This window comes from Marmota monax, unplaced genomic scaffold (genome assembly GCF_021218885.2).
Source record: "Marmota monax isolate L192 unplaced genomic scaffold, Marmota_monax_Labrador192_F-V1.1 WCK01_AAM20220418_F8-fsc00088, whole genome shotgun sequence".
Taxonomy (NCBI): domain Eukaryota; kingdom Metazoa; phylum Chordata; class Mammalia; order Rodentia; family Sciuridae; genus Marmota; species Marmota monax.
The window spans coordinates 255,954-277,717 of NW_026694492.1; the positions used below are offsets into that span (position 1 = coordinate 255,954).

General features: G+C 49.0%; 1 protein-coding gene across 7 annotated transcripts in view; it reads left to right on the forward strand.

The window, feature by feature from the left end:
- Window positions 1-21,232, forward strand: part of Mapk4 (mitogen-activated protein kinase 4) — a 166,118-nt gene extending 144,886 nt beyond the window's left edge. For 6 of the 7 annotated variants that reach the window (XM_058571329.1, XM_046419498.2, XM_046419499.2 and 3 more), the window contains exons 3-6: window positions 9,837-9,981; window positions 12,060-12,221; window positions 15,302-15,503; window positions 18,607-21,232. In XM_058571329.1, the coding sequence (XP_058427312.1) occupies window positions 9,837-9,981; window positions 12,060-12,221; window positions 15,302-15,503; window positions 18,607-19,303 (1,206 nt within the window). In that variant the 3' untranslated portion in view covers window positions 19,304-21,232. The remainder of the gene's footprint in view (window positions 1-9,836; window positions 9,982-12,059; window positions 12,222-15,301; window positions 15,504-18,606) is intronic. The other variant, XR_006846191.2, reaches the window with a different exon arrangement.
- The last annotated feature ends 532 nt before the right edge of the window (window positions 21,233-21,764 follow it).

The following is a 21,764-nucleotide window of genomic DNA, read 5'->3' on the forward strand; positions in this document are numbered from 1 at the left end:
GATTCTGGTCCTCAAATTTGTCTACACCTTGAAATCACCTGGGAATTTTAATAATTTTGGATGCCTGGGTATCACCCGAGCTTCTGATATAATTGGTGTGATGAGTGCCCCGAATATCAGGATTTTTTTAAGTTCCTCAGGTGCTTTTAACCTTAGCAGATCTGAGACACACTGCCACAGAGAGCCACCAGATTTCCCCTTGAAAGTCAGCAAGACAAATGTCTTTTTATGGTCTGGCAGTTAATGCATCTTCCTAAAAGGAGCCATTTTCTCACAGACAGATCCATTAAAAATTAATCACTGTGGCCCAGCAGGGCTCCTCACTTAAAGATTGCTGCTGAAGACTGGTACAATGGCACACGCCTTTGATTCCAGCTACTCAAGTGGCTGAGTGTGGGTGGAGGATTGTGTGTGAGGCCAGCCTGGCCAACAGAGACCCTGTCTAAAACAAAACAACAAAACAAAACAAAAGATTGCTGTTGATAATGATGCAGCCATCTAGGATGCTAACACCCCGCAGAGGAGAGGTCCGGGCAGCACAACAGGTGCAGACACTGAGGCTGAAGCAGCTGGACCAAGCATTCCCCCCACCCACCTCTCTAATCAGCCCAGCCACAGAGACTGGTGAGGATGGTGGTGGTCGGGATGCCGTCCCTGGTACCTCTCTGGATAAACAAAACATTTTATCATGTCTTCGAACTGAAATAGCATTCAGAGTCTGCGATTTGGACCCCATGATGATAAGGTCCACAGCTCGTATCTGTGACAAGAAACTCTAGTTGAATTAGAATACAACTGCATTGTGACAAAGTGCTTTTTAAAAGAAGGCCATCTCCATTGGCCCCTCCGTCCTGCTGTTGAAGCGTAAGGGGAAGAACATTATGCGAAGTGAAACAAGCCAGAAACAGGACCAATCCCATGTGATTCCCCTTATTAGGAAGACCAGTCCCGTCAAACTCATAGAGTCGGGAAATAGAATGGGGATTGACAGGGACAAAGGGAAAGGAAAATAGGGAATTGTTTAATGGGTACAGAGCTTCAATTTTGCAAGATGAAAAGAGTTCTGGAGATGAATGGTGGTGATAATTGTACAACATTATGAATGTACTCAATACCACTGAACAGTACATTAAAAAAATCGTTAAGATGTTGAATTTATGGTATGCATTTTTTAACCACAATTAAAAATAAATTTTTAAAAAAGCAATTTTTTTAAAAAAGTAAAGTGACCACATATGGTCTGAAAAGTCTGTCCAACAAGGGTTGCCAGCCTAAAGGAATTTGACTAAGTTTTTCATTTTATTTCCATGGAAACCTGAGAAGAGATGGTGAATTCCAATGGACAGGATTCCCCGAAGCACAGAGTCCAGAAGAGGGAGTCTGAGAAAGAGGGTTAGCTGATCAATATTCAGACCATGTGTTAGTTTATTTATTTAGTTAGTTAGTTTATTTATTTATCAATGCAGGGGATCAAATCCAGGGGTCTCATGCATGCCAGGCAAATGGTTTACTACTGAGCCTGCAGATCAACATTTAGGGCATCTTAGAAGTTCATGCAAACTCCAATCAGCTGATTTTACGAAACTGTTTCTTCCTCCGTGTCTATAAACTTCATAAATGGAATGTGCCAGATGACTTACCAATGATTATGGTTTATGAACTGAGCTTTAAAGATTGTGTGTTTCCTCCTTCCGTTGGAGAGATTTCCTGCTGTGTGTTTTCATGGAAATGGGTTAAATGGAAGGAGTCTGAAGTCAGCAACAAGAAAGGCTATTTGGCAAATCTTTTTTAAAAGGATTTGTAACATGCCTAATATATGTATTGGCCCAAATAAGATTTATACCTTCACAGGGAACAGACTATGGAGAAGAAAGCCATATTTTTCTGCTTGAACTAAGCCTGTGGCAGGGTATTGTTTTTCTAAATGATCTTTTGATGAGCATCTGGAACACAAAGAATTAACTTCTATTGAATGTCATTCTGTTGCTGGGCTTAAAGAAATCTGTAAGCAAGGTGAGTCATAAGTTCTTAGGCAGGCCAGCATATGGAAGATCATCTAGGGACTGGCTAAGTGGCCCCCCAAAAGACAGCATCAGCATCACCTTGTGCAACAGAAATGGAATCTGTGTTTAACCAATCAAGATCCCTGGGTGATCTTGTATGAGAAGCCAACTTTAGGACATCCATCAGGAGCACAATATTGGCATGTGTCTCCATGAATCTGTCAGTTCTGTATTGGACCCTCTGCCCTCCTCGAGAGCCCAGTCCCCCCACGGCCAGCCCTAGATATAAGTGATATTATCACATCATAGATTTCTGTCATACACCTTGGCTCTTGCCCTCTCCACAACCCCAGAGACAAGATTAACTGGCTCTTCCCAATGACAAACGTCTGAAGGTTTGTTATGAAGCTCTTTCACCAGCTGCCATGTTCTCCAGACGACACATACTGGGTCCCCCCATTCCTTCAGGTCTCACCTATGCTTTCTGCTGCATGTTCACCGGGAGGTCTACTAGAGACCCAGACTCTGCAAGAACCACAGTATCCATGTGACAGCCTCTTTCCCCTACAAGGACAAAAGTTCTGCTTCTCCATGGTCTGGTTTCTTTGAGGCTTGACCTAGTTTCTCCTAGATGGCGGTGGGTGGTGGGGGGACACTATGCACTTCAATCCCTTCCAAGGAAGCATGTGCCCAGGGCCTCCCGAGACCTTCCAGCACCCACCAATCCCCTTCTCTCCAGATAGTGGCTTCCCTGCTTCCAGCCTGTCTCGCCGTCTCTCCCAGCTGGGTGTGCTGGAGGACTACAGAGCCTACAGCCCCCCAACACTGCCCCTCCTATAGGAAGAACAGCAGGGACCCCACCACAGGGCTCCCATCCCCACTGCCATCCCTCCTTCCCCATTGTCTTCCTCCTCCACAGCACCCTTTGTTCCAGCTGGGGTTCTCAAACTGGGAAGAGGTAGAAGCGTTTCCTGGGAGCTCATTCGAGATCAGAAGGCAAGAAGTCAGTAGTTTTGTGCAATCTACAAGTTCACAAGCACTTCCCTGGATTCAAACAAAGGAGAACCTTGGGGACCATTGACTTTCAGAACAAAGGTCCTTCCCCCCTATCGCCCATCTGTCCCTGAGTCGAGATGTCTCTCTGTCTCCTGTGCACATTCTAGGTCTTCTCACCCCTATCCCACTTTATGCACACTGGTTCCAGTCACCACATCAATTCCCCCCACATACACACACACACACACATCTCAGAGGTCCCCATCCCTCAATACCAGCTCAGACCTCCTCCAGGGATCTCCTCTGGACATTTGCACGACGAGAGGAGGGCTGTCCTGGCATGTCACAGTGGGGAGGTCCCACAGTGTGCATGGGCACCCTCTACTACTTCCCTGCTATTGGGCCTGGGACAAGTTGTTTCACCACTCGGGGAAGAGCCGAATCCAAAGGTGGATGAAAGAATTCCTGAATGATTTCCTTGTAAAATGCTAACACAGGTCTGGGCACAGAACAGGTTCCACCTAAATGCTGAGCATGGCTACTTCCTGTCCTGAAATCACTTTTCATATCAATGTGTCCTCTCTCTAATCACATGACATGTTCTTTGAAGAAAGGGATGATGTTAACCATCTCTGTATCCTCCACACAGGGACTGACATATGTCAGGCTCTAAGGACACATTCCAGAGACTTCTGGTTGGGAAGGTCAGGCTGTTAGATTCCTCCCACCCTCTACATCCTAGCCTGGAAAACAGGAGCCACCCTAAATATTGACTTAAAAGGAGGAGAGAAATAACCCTCCCTGACTTGTCCCACATCTACCCCCACACTGAACCACAGTTGGCTGAGCCTTTATTCGGGGATAATGTTGTCCCATTTATTATATCCATTGTACCTGCAAGGGATTAGAAGGCACACTGTCACTAAAGGGTGGAATAGAAAGTTATTGAATCATGCCACCTCTCCCAGCTCCAGCTCCCAGACATAAGACAGCAGGCTCAGAGATGAAGGGGACGTGGAGGAGCAGGCAAGGGTGGTATCTACCTGCCCAGTGCAGACTCACTGGGGCAGCACTGGGGCCCATCCTGCTGGAGTGACTTGGATCCAGGCTGTTCCGAACACCCTCACAGACGACTGGGACTGAGTGCTGGTTCCCTGCTCCCTCTGCAAGGGGAGTACTCAGAGCTTTAATTATACCTTCTCTCTAGAACTGTTGGGGCTCCCTAATTATGCTCTGCACAAGCAGCTGTTGCTAGGTTATTTCCCAAACACCTTTGAAGCTTTCAAAGGCAATGCATCCCGTGGGTTCTGCACCATTCAACAAGGACAGCAAAATGGCCTGGTAGGAACAACAGCTGCAGAAGGCCCAAAGGCCCCCATGGAAAGATCTAGAAAAGAAACTATATACAACTGCCCACCACCACCACCCCCACTGCTGCCACTGCAGTAGTGCCTCCAGAGTTCTTCTCAACAAGGAACACAAAGTGACAAGGTGGCAGAAGGAAAGAGACCATTAGAAAGAACCACTCCAGCCTGGCCTCTTGCATGCCAAATGGCTGTGAGGGAGAATGAATGACAGGAGTGGGGGCTCTGTCTTTGCACAGCAGTGATCCTTGTAACCTCACTCCATGGCCCGCCCCAGCTGGCCTGCAACACCCACATTCAGACAGTGCCCACGTGTTCATCCTGCATGTGCCCACCACCTCTCCCTGGCCAGGGGCCATGAGCATGCCCTGCCTGGGAGGACCACCTATGACCCCTGAGGACAAATTCTTCTCCACTCAGATGGAGGTGCAGGCAGGGCAGAGAGGCCACGGGGGCATTTCCCTCCCTTCTAGATTCATGAGCCCTGATGATAAATTCAGTTTATCACCTGGGTATTTTTTTCCTCCCTAGAAAATTCTTTTATTGGGCTGGAGTTGAAGCTAAGTGGTAGAGTGCTTGCCTAGAACGAGCGAAGCCCTGGGTTCGGGTCCTCAGCACCACATGTAAATAAAATGAAGGTATTATGTCCAATTATAACTAAAAAAAAGAAAAGAAAATTCTTTTACCACATTCACTCAACTGGAACTCCTCTTTTCAACTCTGATTACCAGTCTTGTGTCGTGGGCCCCAAGGCAACACTCACTGAGACCCCCTCTGATCTTCTCAATTGCAGGCAGGACTCCCTGCTCCCTGTAACCACCCCTCAGACCCAGGAATGGAGCCTCTTATGGCTCCCATCTCACCTTTCCAAGGCTTCTCATGTTTCAGAGCTCAGCAGAAGACATTGCAACTTCCCAAGTTCCCTTCTGCCCTGTGGCTCCTGAAACACCTCAGTAAAGCACCTTGGCCATGCCCCTGTGGAGAGTGGCCCTGGTGGCCAAAGGCAGGCACTGTCCCAACATTGCACCCCAGACCCTCTCTGTCCTTGGTCACATTCACACAGAAACATGAATGAACAGCAACAGAAAATGGCCTCAGAACAGAGGGACCAGCAGTTTTGCCCAGGAAGATTTGGGAGATGTTATTTATTGTGGTCACCGTTAGTTGGGACAAAATTGAAAACGCAAGATGAGTTTGGTGCTTTGGAAAGTGCACAAGCTGCCAGGGAACTCTGTGTTCCTTCATCACAAGAAATAACAGAAATTAATGAAGCACTTGCAGAAAATTCAGAGCTGTCAACAAACCCCTTTATCAGCTCGTTAGCTGATAACAATGACATTGAGTAACCTTTCAGAACTAGATGCCTAGTAAGTGCAGAATATGAGAAATACATAAAATCTGTAAGCCTACTGAGGAGTGAAAGCAGGTACCTAAATAAACTGGTGTGAAATCACCTATTCCAGCATAGCTGTCTTAAGTTAGTGGTGGACAGAAGGGTTACAGGAACTGTTTTCAGGAATATCAATGGGAAAGAAACTACTCTCAACACTGCTCCTGGAAGAAAATCCTTCCCTTCCTAACAATTTCAGATAAACAAAATATACACCTTAAAAAAAAAAACACCTTATGATTTTTAGAGCAAACTCTAAGCTCTGGTATTCAGAATTCATGAAATTATCCATGATCAAAACTACCTTTAAAAATCATGCGATTCAAAGATAACCCTGTTATCCTTATATAATTTTGCAACTTGCTCAAATCCATCCCTGGATTTGGTTCAAAATACTTAATGATCTTCGGATTAGAAATACCTAGGAATGGAGGAACGTGTTGGTTGTACAGCGTCAGATGAAGAACAATACTATCTTAATTGTACAATATGCTGCATTCGCTGGTACTATTTTTACACAATGAAGAAACCGCTTTGCAGTAAAATAAGAACCAAATAAAATATTCAGCTTCTTCATTTTAAAAGAAAGATCCTTTTGTGTTGGTGAAGAGCTTAAGGGACAGGTAGCCTTAGGGAAACAGCAAGCTTGGCTTTCATTCAAAAGTCAGGAAGAGCCAGGGAGGAACATCCCTAGCTGGTACCACAGCCTGGTCCATGATTCTGGCCCAAGGACAGGCTTGTCATATGAATATCTTTCAGGGAGGGTATTTCAGAAGGAAGCCCTCTGTCCCCTCTTTTCTCCAGCCCTGGACTCTGCAGAGAGAGACAGATTAATTCCAGAACATTCCATTCCATAAAAGACTGTTCATTGACCTGTCAGAGAAAACTCCCCTTAAGCCACCTCCCCTCTGGATCCTCTTTGCTTTAGTGTGCCCCTGAAAATCTCACCCTCTGACTGGAAAATGAAATCAAGCCATTATTTATTTACAACCCACCTATCCCAAAGTGAAGAAATTGTACAGACAGTTTGGCTGGTCTCTGTAATTCTTAGAATAACACTTAAATTCCTAACAAACTACTGTACACCCAATCTGGGTGAGTCTCAGATGCATTATGCTAAGGGAAATAGTTCAGACTCAAAAGGCTACCTACTGTAGTTCCATTTATATGACATTCTATGCCAAGTAAAACCCGGGTAGGGTGGAGTAGGGGGACAGAAACAGTGGTTGCTAGGGCCTGGGGCAGGGGTGTGCAGAGGGGATATGAGGGAGTTGTTTGAGGTGATAGACTTGTGAAATGTCACGTTTATGATGGCAGTGACATGATTCTCTGCTTTCATCAATACGCAGAACTGTGCCCTAAAAGGTCAAATTCTACCTCCACGCATATTAAACCTGACTTTAAAAAAATTAAACTCCTATAATAATTACATCAGCAAGTCTATTCTGAAATAAGACAAACCACAAGGAGCTATCAACCTGCGTGAACTCTCCACTAACCTTTGAAGGTGGCAATTGGAACTCCATGTCCATAAAGTCAAATATGTCAAAGACAGGACCAGTGGTTCTTGCAGAAGGTGCCACATGGGGAAGGGGGTCCGACCATGGAGCCGCAGCTGGCTCACTCCGCCTTCCTTTCATGGAATGGATTCAACAGTGTTCCTTCGCTGTTCCTCAGAGGCAGGCACGAGCTGGGCCAGGCGGACGCTGCTGTAGAGCAAGATGGTGCTGCTGCTCATGAAGGGCACATCCTCTGGTGCTCCTGGGAAGGGGCAGGCTTGCTGCAGAGACGTAAAGAAACAGTAACAGAGCAGGGAGAGGACTCGGGCCTGAGTGTGTCAGCCAGCCAGGGAGGGAGAGGAATCTGAGGACCTTCCTGGAGGAGGAAGACTGTAGGGTGATGGAGCCCAGGGCTGGGGGGGCACTGAGGGTAGAGAATAAGACCCAGTTCCCACCCAGCTCCCCTGTTTTCTGCTCCCAACACACATCACTTCTGTGACCCCAAAAGATGTGGGGAGGGAAGGAACAAGCAATGGATTCTGTAGAGGCCACCTGCTCGGCAGCCTCCAATTCAATTCAACTCAATTCTGACACTCTGCCTGGAGAGTATTGGATCCCACAGGATGAAGGCTAGTCCCACCAGACTGTCCCCACTTTAGACACCGGTAGCAAGCTGTGGGCTCTGGACCTTCTGACCAGCTAGCAACCAATTCAGATTCCCAGGAACACTTCCTTGGGTTTGATTAATCTGCTAAAGAGGCTTACAGGACTCAGGGAAATCTATTTACAGGTGTATTATAAAGGACATCACAGAGAATACAGATGGAGAGATTCGCAGGGCAGAATGGGAAAGGGTACAGAGTTCCCATGCCCTACGGCCTCATAAGAGTCCCTCTCTGGGCGCCCTCCAGTGCCCTCTAGGAATTTCCTCATGGCCAGCTAAAGGCAGAAAGGTGGGGTAGATTAGTGTTTTTATGACTCACTTTCGGGGAGAGAAATTCAAGTTTTGGAGTCTGCCTTGGGAGGGACCTGTGGACCAAACAAAATAAACAAACAAACAAAATATATGTGTGTAAAAATATATATATATGTGTGTGTGTGTGTGTGTGTATGTATTAATATCACAAGATTCTTCTGCTTGCTTCCTTCCTTCGGCCAGTTTGAGGACCTGCTCTGCAGAAACACAGGCCATAGAGTGGGGGGAACAGCCGATATAATTTGGGGCCCTCAGAAGGTTTTAGAATTTAATAAATCTTTGATCAACAAATGAAGAGATTTCTGATTAAAAGAACAAAAGGTCCTGGGTGCTTGGGCTTCCTGATTTCATCAGCTTTAACCTGGGTCTCTGATACTTTTTACATCAGTAAAAAGGAAAATTCTGGTGCCAAACAGGGAACTATAACAGCAAGTGACGTGACTGTCCCTAGACTCTCCCGTTAGATCCCATCAGTCCTAACCACCTCACCTTCACTCTCACATGGTCTGAGTTCTCTGTTCTTCCATCAGGGAGATTGCTCCAGGGGATCCAAGTGGCTGTTCTCACACTTCACTGTGGGGTCAGCTTGCTAAATTACATAGAAAACAATTTCTTTTTTGGGGGGTGGGGGGATGGACAACACTGGGAATTGACCCAGGGACACTCTACCACTGAACTATATCCTCAGCCCTTTTTATTTCTTATTTTGAGTCAAGGTCTCATTAAGTTGCAGAAGCTGATCTCAAACTTGAGATCCTCCTGCCTCAGCCTCCGAGTCACTGGGATGACAGGTGTGCACCAATGCACCCAGCATACCAGCATAGGAAACAATTTCTAAATTGCCTGGGCATATTTTCCTATCTATGCCAATCCATCTATGTCATCACCATATGCAATAGGAAGAGACTCCATCCCACAGCACAAATCACTAGTCATTGGCCATACCAGCAAAGAAATCTGTTCCTAACAGATTCTATGTAGGATCCTCAGATTCCTCTGGACCAACAGAGCTGTGACCACTCCATCCCTCAGGCTGTTTCCATATACCATTTACCTGTATCCATTACGAAGATGGCCGTTTCATTCTCAGAGGGCCTGGTGTCTAGGTTTTGGGCAGCATTAATTATAAACATCAGCACCAAAGCTACTGCTCAATTTCAAATATGTGACTATTTCTGAGATTTAGCCTCTGGGTAAATGAAATTTCAGTGTTTCATCATTACTCTGTTGATGGCAGTAATGAACTTGGGAATGACTCCTATTTATCCATCTTCTTACTAGATGTGGGCAGACGTATTGTGCTTAATTACATCAAGTAGGGTGGGAAATCATTCCTTCCAAAATAGTGATAACCTGGATCCCTTTCCACATAGAAGAACCCTATGGCCTCATAAGATTCCCAAACTCAAGCCTTTGAGTCCCACAGACCAGGCCCAGACACTCTAACTGGACTTCTGTTCACTAATGTTCCTTCAAGGTCAATAGGAAAGGAGCAAGAATGAAGGGGATCCCCAAAAGGACCCTGTTTCCATGAGAGGGCAAATGGGAAGGGGCATAGGAGGACATCTGCAAACAGCGGGTCAATGGAAGGGGGACTCTGTCTTTCAGGGTTATCTGTCAGAGGGGTTGGTGACAAAGTGGTACCGCTCTCCACGACTGCTCCTGTCCCCCAACAACTACACAAAAGCCATCGACATGTGGGCAGCCGGCTGCATCCTGGCCGAGATGCTCACGGGGAGAATGCTCTTTGCAGGTAAGTTGGTAACTGCTTCTCTTTAATGTCTTTCTGTTAAGAGGGGAAACTGAGTGCAAACACTTGCTTATCCCAAAACATGCTCCCCTTCTGCTGCAATGACTTCTTAGGCTTTATGGCACTTCTTGGAGTCACCCTATTATAATTCCAAGCAACACTGTAAAGACTAAAATTAGCCTTTTGAGCACAGAACCTTGGCAGTTGAGAAACCATTTTACTATGGTCTGAATGTGTGAGTCCCCCTATCATCCTATGTGGAAATCCTGTCTTAATCCCACCCCCCCTGATGTGGTGGCATTAAGAGGTGGGACTTTAGGGAGGCAAAGCCCTCATGAATGGGATTAGTGCCTTTCTAAAAGGGACCCCAGAGATGTCCCTCTGCCTTCTATCACATAAGGATGCAGCAAGAAGGCACCATCTATGAGAGGGTCACCCAGGATGATTAGGACATAAACCTCCACATGGACTTATTCCATCAGCTTCTCCCAGAGACGGTCCCTGTCCCCCAGCTCCCAGAAGGCAAGGGAAGCCGAGATTGATTAAACACCCACTACAAGTGGGAGCCTCCATGCTGTCAGATTGGTCAGTCCATGTGTGGGGACTCCTCCTCATTCCACAAAAGAAGGAAATCAGAGAAGGTGAGGGCCGGGTCTGCCTCTGGGCATCTGCCATCAAAGCCCTTGCTTTCTGCCCCATCATGCAGCTTGCTGGACTCCCCTGGCTGCCTCCAACATGACACCATTGACCCCTGGCAGGAACAGACAACAGAGGGACTGGTTCTCTGCCCTCTCACCATGTTGCTGAAGAAGTGATTCCAAGCACCAGGCTGTGATCCCTGGTCTGTGTGTCACAGAGGAGCAGGGTGGGTTCTATGAGCAAGAACTAGGATCCTCTGTCTGCAGCTTGACCTTGTGTTCCCTTGGCAAGTAGTCTGGAGTGTTCATTTGAAAAAGGGACCCATAAAGGCCTCCCAGAGTCCCTGAACTGGCCTTCCAAGAATAAGCCCATTTCAGGGAGAGGCCAAAGGGCCCCCTGAAGCTGCAGACACTTGCTCAGCATGCAGCCACAGTATTTGAACATGCTTAGTACCACACAGGGCATCCTGAGGGACATGAGAAAGTCCCTACTGTAGACCACCAGCTTCTGGAAGACAGGGATTTCCATAGTAACCTGTGGGCAGGGGAGGCCCTCTGCAGGTGCTGGTCAGGGAGGCTTCTTGAGAAAGGAGAGGCGAGACTGGGGACTGAATCCAGCAGAGCTGAGTGGAAAGGCCACTCAGGCTAAAAAATAAAAAATGGAAGTGAGAACAGTCTGGGGTCAGAAAAGGACAGCAGGGAGACGGCCCTGACTAGCACCAGCAATGGAGCACAGATGCACTCAGTGGTCTCCTGGAAGATGAGCTGAGTTGCTGAGACACACAGACTGAAGCTCCTGATGGACCAGAACTCTCTTGCTCATTCCAGCATGGCCACAGGACAAAGCACTCGACACACACTTAAGAATGAACACTTGGTTCCATCTTGTCCTGCCTCACTGCTCCCACAGAACCGGAGTAACTCGTTGGCCTCTCTGTGCCCAAAGAGCAGAGATGGTGTGCTCATGGCGCATTCCATACTCAGTCGACTATTCCTGATGTTCTTCCTCTTGAGTATTTTCTGGGTGGAATCCTCCTAATCAGAAATTACATTAAAACTGTTTCCTTCCCCAGCCTGGTAGGAAGTGTGCAAGAGGAGGAACACTCGAGAAGCCAGGGTTAGGCTGCTGTAATCATTAGCACTGGCCAGCTCAGTGTACATCAGACTGGCCCGCTCCAGGCACAGAATCACAGGGGACTGGCTGGGGTCCGGGGGACTACCAAATTCAACCACTTCTTTTCTTTGACAAAACCAAGATGGCAAACAACCTGCAACAGTCATAGAGGAAGTTAGTGGCAAAGTGAAAACAAGAACCCAGGTGCCCTAACGCCCAGGCCAGTGCCATCCCACTGCCCTGTGTTCTCCCTCCCAGGCCAGCCGGAGCCTCTGCGGGGCTTCTACACACTGCAGCCACATCTAACCATCTGGTGTTTGCCTCCCCAGGGGCTCATGAGCTGGAGCAGATGCAGCTCATCCTGGAGACCATCCCTGTGATCCGGGAAGAAGACAAGGACGAGCTGCTCAGGGTGATGCCCGCCTTTGTCAACAGCACCTGGGAGGTGAAGCGGCCCCTGCGCAAGTTACTCCCCGAAGTGAACAGTGAAGGTACCTGCGCCTGACCCCAGGCCAGCACCTCAAGGGGCAGAGTACTGGCTTCACCCTGAGGGCTGGGTGTAGACGGGTCTCCCAGAGAGCACAGCACAGTCCTGGGTATGGGGTCAAGGTTCCCTTGGCAGTGGGCATTGGCCTTCAATACGGGTTGAGAATCCCTAGTCTGAAAACCCAAAATCCATCGTGTTGGTGCCCCAAAAGTTTCAGATTGTGGAGCATTTCTGATTTCTGATTTTCAAATTAGGGATTTTCAACTGGTACCTTCTATGCAGATATTCCAAAATCTGAACAAATCTGCAATCTGAAGCTCTACTGCTCCAAGCATTTCAGACAAGGGCTGCACATCCTGTTCTTCCAGGTCCAGGGCTACCGCCCCTGGAGCTCAGCCCTAGCTGCCTTCGGGCACTTATTAGTGGCCTCCGTGTTCCACCCTGATTTTGCTTCCTGTTCCCTCTCATCATTCTTGTTTGCCTTCTTGCCTCTCTTCCTGTGTCCCCCTTACCTTTTTCCCATGGACGGCAGATTGTGGTAAGGAGAACAGGAGGGCCAGACCCTGGTTCAGTCCTCAGTTCTCAAGTGACTGACTGTGTGCTGTGCATTTGAGGCCCCACAGAACTGGGATGAAGCCAAAGATCAGCCTGGCTATACTCTCAGAGACTCACAGGTCTCTGTCTAGGTGACAGGATCCCTCAGCTTCCCAAAAGGCCATCAATGACAGATGCAGGACAAAAGAGACAGGCCCAAGGCCAAACCAAGGGTGCCCAATTTTGAGCTCTATTTAAAACAAGTAAATATACCAAAAGGGACAAAAGTGATAAAGACAGTTGGCATACATAACAGGTAAAGGGGGTGCTCTGGATGAGGCAGGGGGAGAGGCTCAGGGTCCTACGAGCTTGCCTCTCAACCTCTAGAGGTGCTCCTAGGAATCCTTCCAGAATACCTAGTCTGAGGAGCCCAGCTTGGAATCAGCTGGGCCAGAGGAAGGTGACAGATTGTACACAAGCTTCATTATATAAGAAATGCCTTAAAAACATTGGGGGAGGTTAATTTCAGCTTGGCTTTGCCAAGGACCAAGCTGTCAGTACATGGTATACCAGGCCTCCCTGGGTGGCCACCTGCAGCCAAAGCCAAGACTTCTGCAGGAGGCTCAGGCTTAAAGTGGGGTACATCACTGCTGCACTCCACCCCCTTGGCCCAGGTCATGCTGCCATCGCTCACTGCAGGAGGGGCTGGGAAAGGCAGGCAGAACTTGCTTGTTCAGGGGACCAGTGAAGGCAGAGCTGGGCCCAGGGCTGAAAGTTAAAGGGGACAGATCCAGGTCCAATGGAAGGAAGAATTTTCTACTATCTTGGGATTTCCAGAAGTGTCTGGGCAGCAACTGGAAGATGAGCTGTCAGGGAGAGGGAAGAGAAGAATTTCATCCCAGAGAGTAGAGCAGCCTTGGGGGCCAGCACTTTCCAGCTCCAGGGTTCACTAGTCTTTCTCAGTGAGGATGACAATGGCAATGCTGCTACCAGTGTTTGGTGCTTGAATTCTCTATTGTCTTGTCAAAAGGTCCAGGGCCCCGAGAGAGGGGCCCCAAGAGAGGGGCCAGAGGCCCAAGGAGGGAAAGACTTTCCCAGCCCTGCTTCTGGGCCCTGCCCTGCCTAACCCTTCCAGTCCTAAGAATGTATTAGGTGGATCCTATTCCGGGTCTGCAGCCCCAGACCCAGAAGCACCCTCTGAGTACCAGGAAGTGATCAGTTACTGCTGCTTACCTCATCTGTCTGCTGAGGGGTGCATAGTGACTCTCTGTCCTCCTAGGAGGCTAGTCACCTTCTGAATATATTGATTTCCTGAATCATTGATGACTTTTTCTGCAAAGAGATCCAGGGCGGGCATGAGGGCAGGTTAATGGAACGGGCTGAAGCCCACCCTGGATCCCTTGGAGGGACTGACAGCTCAGGCTTTGAGCTTAGCTCCATTTCCCCCTCAGAACAGGAGTGGCCAAGTCATGGTTTAAGCTGATCCTGAAGAGACTCCAGTGCTGAGGAGGACCACAAACCTCTAAAACAGGCCTTGCCCTGAGATGACCCAGGGCAGAGCTCACAGGACAGAGTGGCCACTGCCCCTCTCAGCATGACAGCTGTGCCTATGTGCAGGACTGAACCCCGACACCCCGTGGGCTGGGGCACTCTTGCTACCCTGCCATACCAGTTGGCAAACAACCACTGCACAAGGCCTCTGAGTGTCCTGTTGACAGGTTCCCACAGCCTAGAACTCTCCTTGATCAGCCACAGAAGGGTCATTGCCTGGCCCAGAGGGGAGCTGCAGCCTGGTTGTTCAATATTTTGAACATCAATCAAGCCACCTACCTTTGTTCCTCAAACTTCCAGGGGCCAAATATGGTGCAAAGAGCCCTGGCCTTAGAGGAGGCCTTGGCCCTCCTTCCCCTCCACATTCTTCTTTTTTGGGGGGATAGGAGGTGGGGGGTGCTGGGGATTGCACTTAGGGACACTCAACCACTGAGCCACATCCCTAGCCCTATTTTGTATTTTATTTAGAGACAGGGTCTCACTGAGTTGCTGAAGATGGCTTTGAACTTGTGATCCTCCTGCATCAGCCTCCCGAGCCACTGGGATTACAAGCGTGTGCCACCGTGCCCGGCACATTCTCCTTTCTTGCTAAGGCTCCCCACTCCCTCTGCCTTCCCCCCCAGCAGCCCTCAGCCCAGAAGAAGTGGGTGTGACTACCCCAGTTTCCCTGCCCCTCGAGGGCCACTTGTGAGGTGTGTTCCACACTCTCTCCAGGTGAATCCCAGTGGCACTGAGCCCCTGGAGACCCAGGAGTGACTGCTCAGCAGCATACCTTGTCCTGAATGCTCTCCCACTGCCCCAACCTGTGCTTCCTGGAATCCCCCACAGAGCAACTGCCAGGCCCCCATCCCTGGCTCTGAGAAGCCAGTGCAGGACAGGCTAGCCACCTCATCACTCTGGTTCTCTTCATTCATATACAAAGTCGCCATGCTGAGGGGTCTCCTTCTCAGCTTGGCAGGGGCAATGTGTGACTTTCGTGTCCTGCTTTGCTCCCCACAGCCATCGACTTTCTAGAGAAGATCCTGACCTTTAACCCCATGGATCGCCTAACGGCTGAGATGGGGCTGCAGCACCCTTACATGAGCCCGTACTCCTGTCCTGAGGACGAACCCATATCACAACACCCCTTCCGCATTGAGGATGAGATTGATGACATCGTGCTGATGGCTGCCAATCAGAGTCAGCTCTCCAACTGGGACAGGTAGGTTCCCGGGGCTTCTTGCCCTGTTGTCTAGAACCACGTTCCCCTGTCCTCTCATTTCTATTTTGTCTCTCATCCTCTGTGACCTTTTCCCCTGTCTCCTGAGTTGTCTGGCCCATCATGTGCTTCCCCTGTGCTGCCTGTGTAGGTCAGGGGCTGCTTTTATGCAACACGGCCACCCTGAGCTCCTCAGCACCCTGAGTCTACTGAATGTGGGTTCGGTATGCAAAGTGGGCCCTTAGTGAGTACTCGCTGGAGGATCTCACTCCTAGCAGGCTGGGAGTTTACCCTTGAGAAGCCAAAGGGAACAGTATAAGAAGTATACAAAGAAGTACAAGAAGTACACAAGACAACTCAGAATTTACAACTGCAGATGCTTGCTCATGTTTTCTGTCATCTACACCTCCTGAGAGTGCCATTAAAGGAGGTTGCATTGCCCGTAAGGAAGCCTCAGCTCAGAGAGGTTGGGAGTGGTGTTCTGTCACATAGCTAATATGTATGGGGCCTCCCCAGTCTGCCTCCCTGTCAGTGCACTGCAAAGCAATCATAGAACTCTTTCCTACTAAACTGGGCTTGGCCTCAGGATCCTTCACAAGTATCCCCTGAAGCCACTACCAATGAATCAGTGTTGGGTAGTAACATTTCTAAACAATTTCTGCCTGGGCACATAATGATCTCATAGATCCTTCCCTGTTCTGACGTTCTTAGATCAGACAGCCACACACTTGGGCTTCGCCATCTGCTAACTCCAGGAGGCGGGGCCCATAGCTTCTCAGTTTAGAAACAGCAGTGGAGGCTCAACAGCTCGGGCTCTGAGGGGACCTAACTGGGAGTCCCACTGCCATGGGAATGTGACAGCTAGTTATATAAGTGACAGATGAGCAATTCCTCCTTTTTAGTCATTTGACAGATGATGGGTTTCAGAATAAGGAGGCACAGAGGGAGGGCCAGGCCAATGCTGCTATTCTGGGACAGGTCTGCTGGTTTGTTGTTGTTGTCAATTGTTGTTTTCAAGTGTTGCCAGAAAATAAAGATTAATGAAGGTTCTCTCATCTGCCACCCCCAAGCTGGGCCTGCCCTGGACTATGTTCCCTGCAGCCCCTCCCCTCCACTCCACAGAATTTGAGGGCATAAACAGTGGCTTATAAAGGCTCATGCTACTTGTAAGGTGGCTATGGCCAGGGCCAAAGTCAGAGAAAACTGTAGCAGGGATCCTAGGCCACTGTCCATCATCTGACCAACACTAAACTGGATACACCTATGCTCCCAAACTTCCCCATCACACTTGCATTAAGGAAAAGGATGGCAAAGGTTGTGACAAGTGCCTTGCTCCAGGCCTGCTCCTGTGGGCACTGCTTCACCTCTTGGCTTGCTAGTTTCCTCTCCTATAAAGCAGCGGTGACACTAAGTCTGCAGGGTTGCTGTGAAGACTAGAGATAACGGATGTTTGGTACTTGGTGTGTAGCAGCCAAAGGTCCGGTCTTCGTATGCTCTTCCTTCTAGAGATCTCTGTAATTCCGAGACCACTCAAGGGAGGAGGCAGTTCCAAGGTCTAGGAGTGATTACTGCCCTATGTGTCAGGGGGAGGAGGGCAGTAGTAAGGCCTTCCCATGCCTCTCTAACCACTCTCTGTGAACTGCGGCTGCCTGGCCTGCCCCTTCACACAGTCACCCTTCTTGTCCTTGGCTTATCTAATTGTCCTGTGTGAGCACCAGATGAACTGCTCAGGAAGCAGCTGGCCAGGGGCTGCTGCCTCCTGGGTGCTTCCTGACTCCCCTCACCCCACCCTGGCTCTGCATAGAGCACCTGACAAAAGGAAGGAGAGCTGACACCTGTCTGCTTGCACATCTGCCCTTCGTTTGCGCTCGGCCATCTGACTTTACTCTCCATGGCTGCAGCGCAGTTGGCAGAGGGCAGCATTCTAAGGATCATTTTGGCCTCTCCCAATAGTGTCGTGATCTTTCTGTAGGTCACATCTGCTCTAGTCAATGCACGAGCTGCAGGGCCCCATCCAGATCCACAATGCCAGGGGCTCTCAGCCCTATGGCTTAGACACCCCTGTAAAACTTCAGAAAGTTTTACAAACTTGCTGAAGCAGGACCCCATCTTAGACCTACTGGATCAATGAGGCAGGCCTGATACCTGATTAATTCCCCTATTTGATTCTAATGTGAGCAAAGACTCATTAAGTCTTGCTATTCAAAGTGTGATCTAAGAAGCAGCAGCAGCAACAATAGGGTGCCTGTCAGAAATGCAGAATCCCAGGCCCCACCTTGGAGCCATTGAAACAAGGCCTACATTTAAATAAGATCCCCAGGTGATTTGCAGGTATATTAAAGTTTGAAGATTGCCATTAAAAAATAAAATAAAATTATGGTATTGGCCAGTAAGTGGATGGAAATGGACAATATCATTCTAAGTGAAATAAGCCATACTCAGAAACTCAAAGGTCAAATGTTTTCTCTCATTGGCGGAAGCTAGAGTAAAAGAAAGGAAACGGAGAGGGAAGGATAGGATAATATAAAGAACCAACCAAATAGAAATTAATAACAAGCCAATGGGTTCAAGTAGAGGAAGGAGAATGGGAGAGGGGAGGAGGGGAGAGAAAAGGGGGGGGGTGGGGAGATCATGAACTGAAATTGATTTCCATGCATGTAAAACCATAAAGCTCTAATAAAAAAGAAAAACTGTGAGGGTCATTATTTAGGAGGATCCGTTAGAAAGTTCCATGAGGACAGGGATTTGATTTGTTTACAGCAGTATCCAGTAATGTCTGGAGCCAGTAAGTGGATGGAAATGGATAATATCATTAAATAAGTCATACTCAGAAACGGCATCTATAGTGGGAGCTCAAGAATATTGGTAGGGCTGTGAATGAATTCAAGGATAAGTTGAACAACCATTCCCCCTAGCTGAGCCCTTCTAGACCCATCTGTACCTGCGCCACCACCTTCCCACCTGGGGAGATGGGAGGGCCCAGCAGGAGGGTCTGGGGGCGGAGCGGATGGAAAGCAGGCTTGCAAATGGCAGGCAGGGATTGGGTTCCCTCCGGGAAGCCATCCCGCCTGGGTGTCCCATCACCGCTTTGTGTGCACCCTTGCAGGTATCCGGTGAGTCTGTCCTCAGATCTGGAGTGGCGGCCCGATCGACGCCAGGACTCCAGCGAGGTGCAGCGCGACCCGCGCGCTGGGTCGGCGCCGCTGGCGGAGGACGTGCAGGTGGACCCGCGCAAGGACTCCCAGAGCAGTTCCGAGCGCTTCCTGGAGCAGTCTCACTCGTCCATGGAGCGCGCCTTCGAGACGGACTACGGGCGTTCCTGCGACTACAAGGTGGGGTCGCCGTCCTACCTGGACAAGCTGCTGTGGCGCGACAACAAGCCGCACCACTACTCGGAGCCCAAACTCATCCTGGACCTGTCACACTGGAAGCAAGCAGCCGGCGCACCCCCGATGGCCGGGGTGGCAGCGGACGCGGTGGCGCACGAGGACGAGCCCGCCAGCCTCTTCCTGGAGATCGCGCAGTGGGTCAAGAGCACGCAGGGCGGCCTGGATCGCGCCAGCCCGCCCCCAGAAGGGCCAGAGCGCCGCCTGTCCTCCTCTCCCCCGGAGAGCCAGACCCCGGTAGACCGAGGCGCCAGCCCTCAGTTTGACCTGGACGTGTTTATCTCCCGCGCCCTGAAGCTCTGCACCAAGCCCGAGGATCTGCCTGACAATAAATTGGGCGATCTCAACGGCGCATGCATCTCTGAGCACCCAGGAGACCTTGTGCAGACGGAGGCCTTCTCCAAAGAAAGGTGGTGAGGCCAGAGCGGAAGATCTAGGCCTCAGCCACTGGAGAGGGAGGCCACCCCAGAGAAGCCGGCATGGCAGGAGGCCACCTCCCTGGCACCTCTGCCACCCTTCCCGCCCCTCTCTGCTGCCTTGGAGTCAGCAGAACACATGAAGGATCCGAGGAGCGAGAGGAATGTCTATTTCTTAAACTGCCTTAATAACTAGCCTTTAACCTCTGGGAGAGGGTTGATCAGGAGCCTGGCTGAGAGGGAGGCCTGGTTTTAGAAGTGGTGGAGGCAGGGAAGAAACACCTCTTAGACAGGAGTCTGCAGTCCCTACATGGGTGGTAGGGTGCAGAGGCAGCTTGCAGACTTAGTTTTGAAGCCATCTGGTCCACCTAGCCTCAACCAATAACTGAGGACAACACTTAGGCCCAGAGAAGCAAAATTACTTGCTTAGGACCACAGGCCTCCTCAGTCTTAGGGTGAGCCTTGAATCCCAGTCTCCTGGCCCCCAGGTCAGTGTCTGTCCACAATATCATATCTTCCTCTTCTGGGGTCACTCTGACTTTTTGGTAAGAAAACTTAGTCCAAGATGTTTCTTCCCAGTCCATCACCATCTGACCCATGCAATGTTCTTTCCTTCAGAACATTGTTTCTTGTATACTGAAATTTGAAACGGAACTAGTTCTTTCTCCTAGTCGCCAAGCATATTTTTTTTCTGGCTCTCCAAGTAGTTAAATGTTCTCATCTGCCACCCTGCTGCATTTGCCTCCTCCCTGCATGGTCTGAAATCTTTGTTTCAGATTAGAGCAGTTTGAGGCCTGACTCAGTCACTCTCCCAGGCCTGTGCATCTGCCTCCTCCAGCAGCCCTATGCACTTTCCTGACATGCGCAAAGACACAGCCCTCATTCCCCAATGGATGTCGTACACGGGTGAGTTTGAAGAAAGCAATTCCAAGAATCCCTCCAATCTACCCCACAGTCCCCCACCACCCCTGCCCACATGCACACAGCCCCTCTCCAGCCTACCTCGGGACCAAATGTTCTTGGCACAAATTGCTCCTTTGGAGGAAAGCAGTGAGGTGCCTGCCATAGATCAGAGGGTTTAGGATGGAAGGTTCACATGGGACCTGTCATCCTTCATTAATACCATCTTGATTTTGATCATCCATTTAGCCTTGGCTAAGAGCAAGCCCTGAAGAAGTGCACTGGAGGGCTAGCAACCTTGGAGCAAGGAGCCCAGAAAGGTACGAAGATGTAGAAGGAGGGGTGCCAACTTCAAGGGCCCTCAGGGGTATGTATCAGCATGGATGGAGACCCCACAATAAAGAAAGGGACTCAACACCGCCATGCCCTCATACCTCCTCTTAGCCTAAGATGGACCACACAGGCCCTCTACAGAAGTATGTGGTGGGGACAAGTACCCCAGTCCGGTCCCTGGAATACTCTTCCATTTGTACCACTGGTGTCCATCTCTTCCCTTCCCCACAATACCCCAAAGATACCTACAGGAAGACTAGTCAGTCTGTAGGGAGAGGATCCCCCAGTGTTGGGCCTGGACTGTGTTCCCCCTCCCTTCACAGCACCTTAAATCTAATCAGCAAACTATGATTTGTGAATTAAAACTTGCAACACATTAGAAAATTATATTTAAAAATAAAATTAATCACACTGATGAGTTTTTAAATGGAAAAAAATGTAAATATGAAGTATTTAGGTTTTGCTTTTTTTTTTCTTTTAAGAAAAGGAAATGTACACCTCTCCTCATGTGCCATTTTGTTCTCAGAGGGCGGCTTTACTTTTTGGGAAAAGGAACAAGCTGCTGATCTTGACCAGGAGTTCATATATAGTTATTATTACAGAGGAATTGTTATAACTACTCATATTTTAAGAAAATCTGTTAAACATTATTGAACTTGATCAGAATGGGCCAAATAAAGTTTTACTGGAACACAGATTCATCATGTGTGATTACATTCATTTATGTCTTATCTGCCCAGTCTTTGACAGTGATTGATTCACTTAGGGCCTAGTTAACTTCTCCCTGAATCGTGAAGTTCCGTGTTTTGAAGGGTTGAAGATGGGGGATCTGAGAGAGGAGAATCTACACAAACTGGAAGTGATTCCAGAACCCTAAGGTGATGCATGGCATCCATGCTGTGGGTTTCTAGGCACATCTTGGAGTCAACTCCAAACCTTCTGATGAGGGCTGGTCCTTTCCTCTAGGCATAAAAGGTGCAAAAACCATAAGATGTGAGGGAACCAGCTGCCCAGAAACACCTGCCTGAGCCACACCTCACAGGTGCCTAAGATACCACCCATCTGAAGTTGCTCCCTCTATAACACTTATGTCAAAACATTTGCTCTAACTTCATTCATTGTTAATATGTATAGACAATAGAGTTTAAGAATTTTGTTTTTGTTCTTTGTAACTTCCCTGAAAGGCCTTTTGGTTAAAACACTTACTCCTGTTGAAATGCATCTGGGCC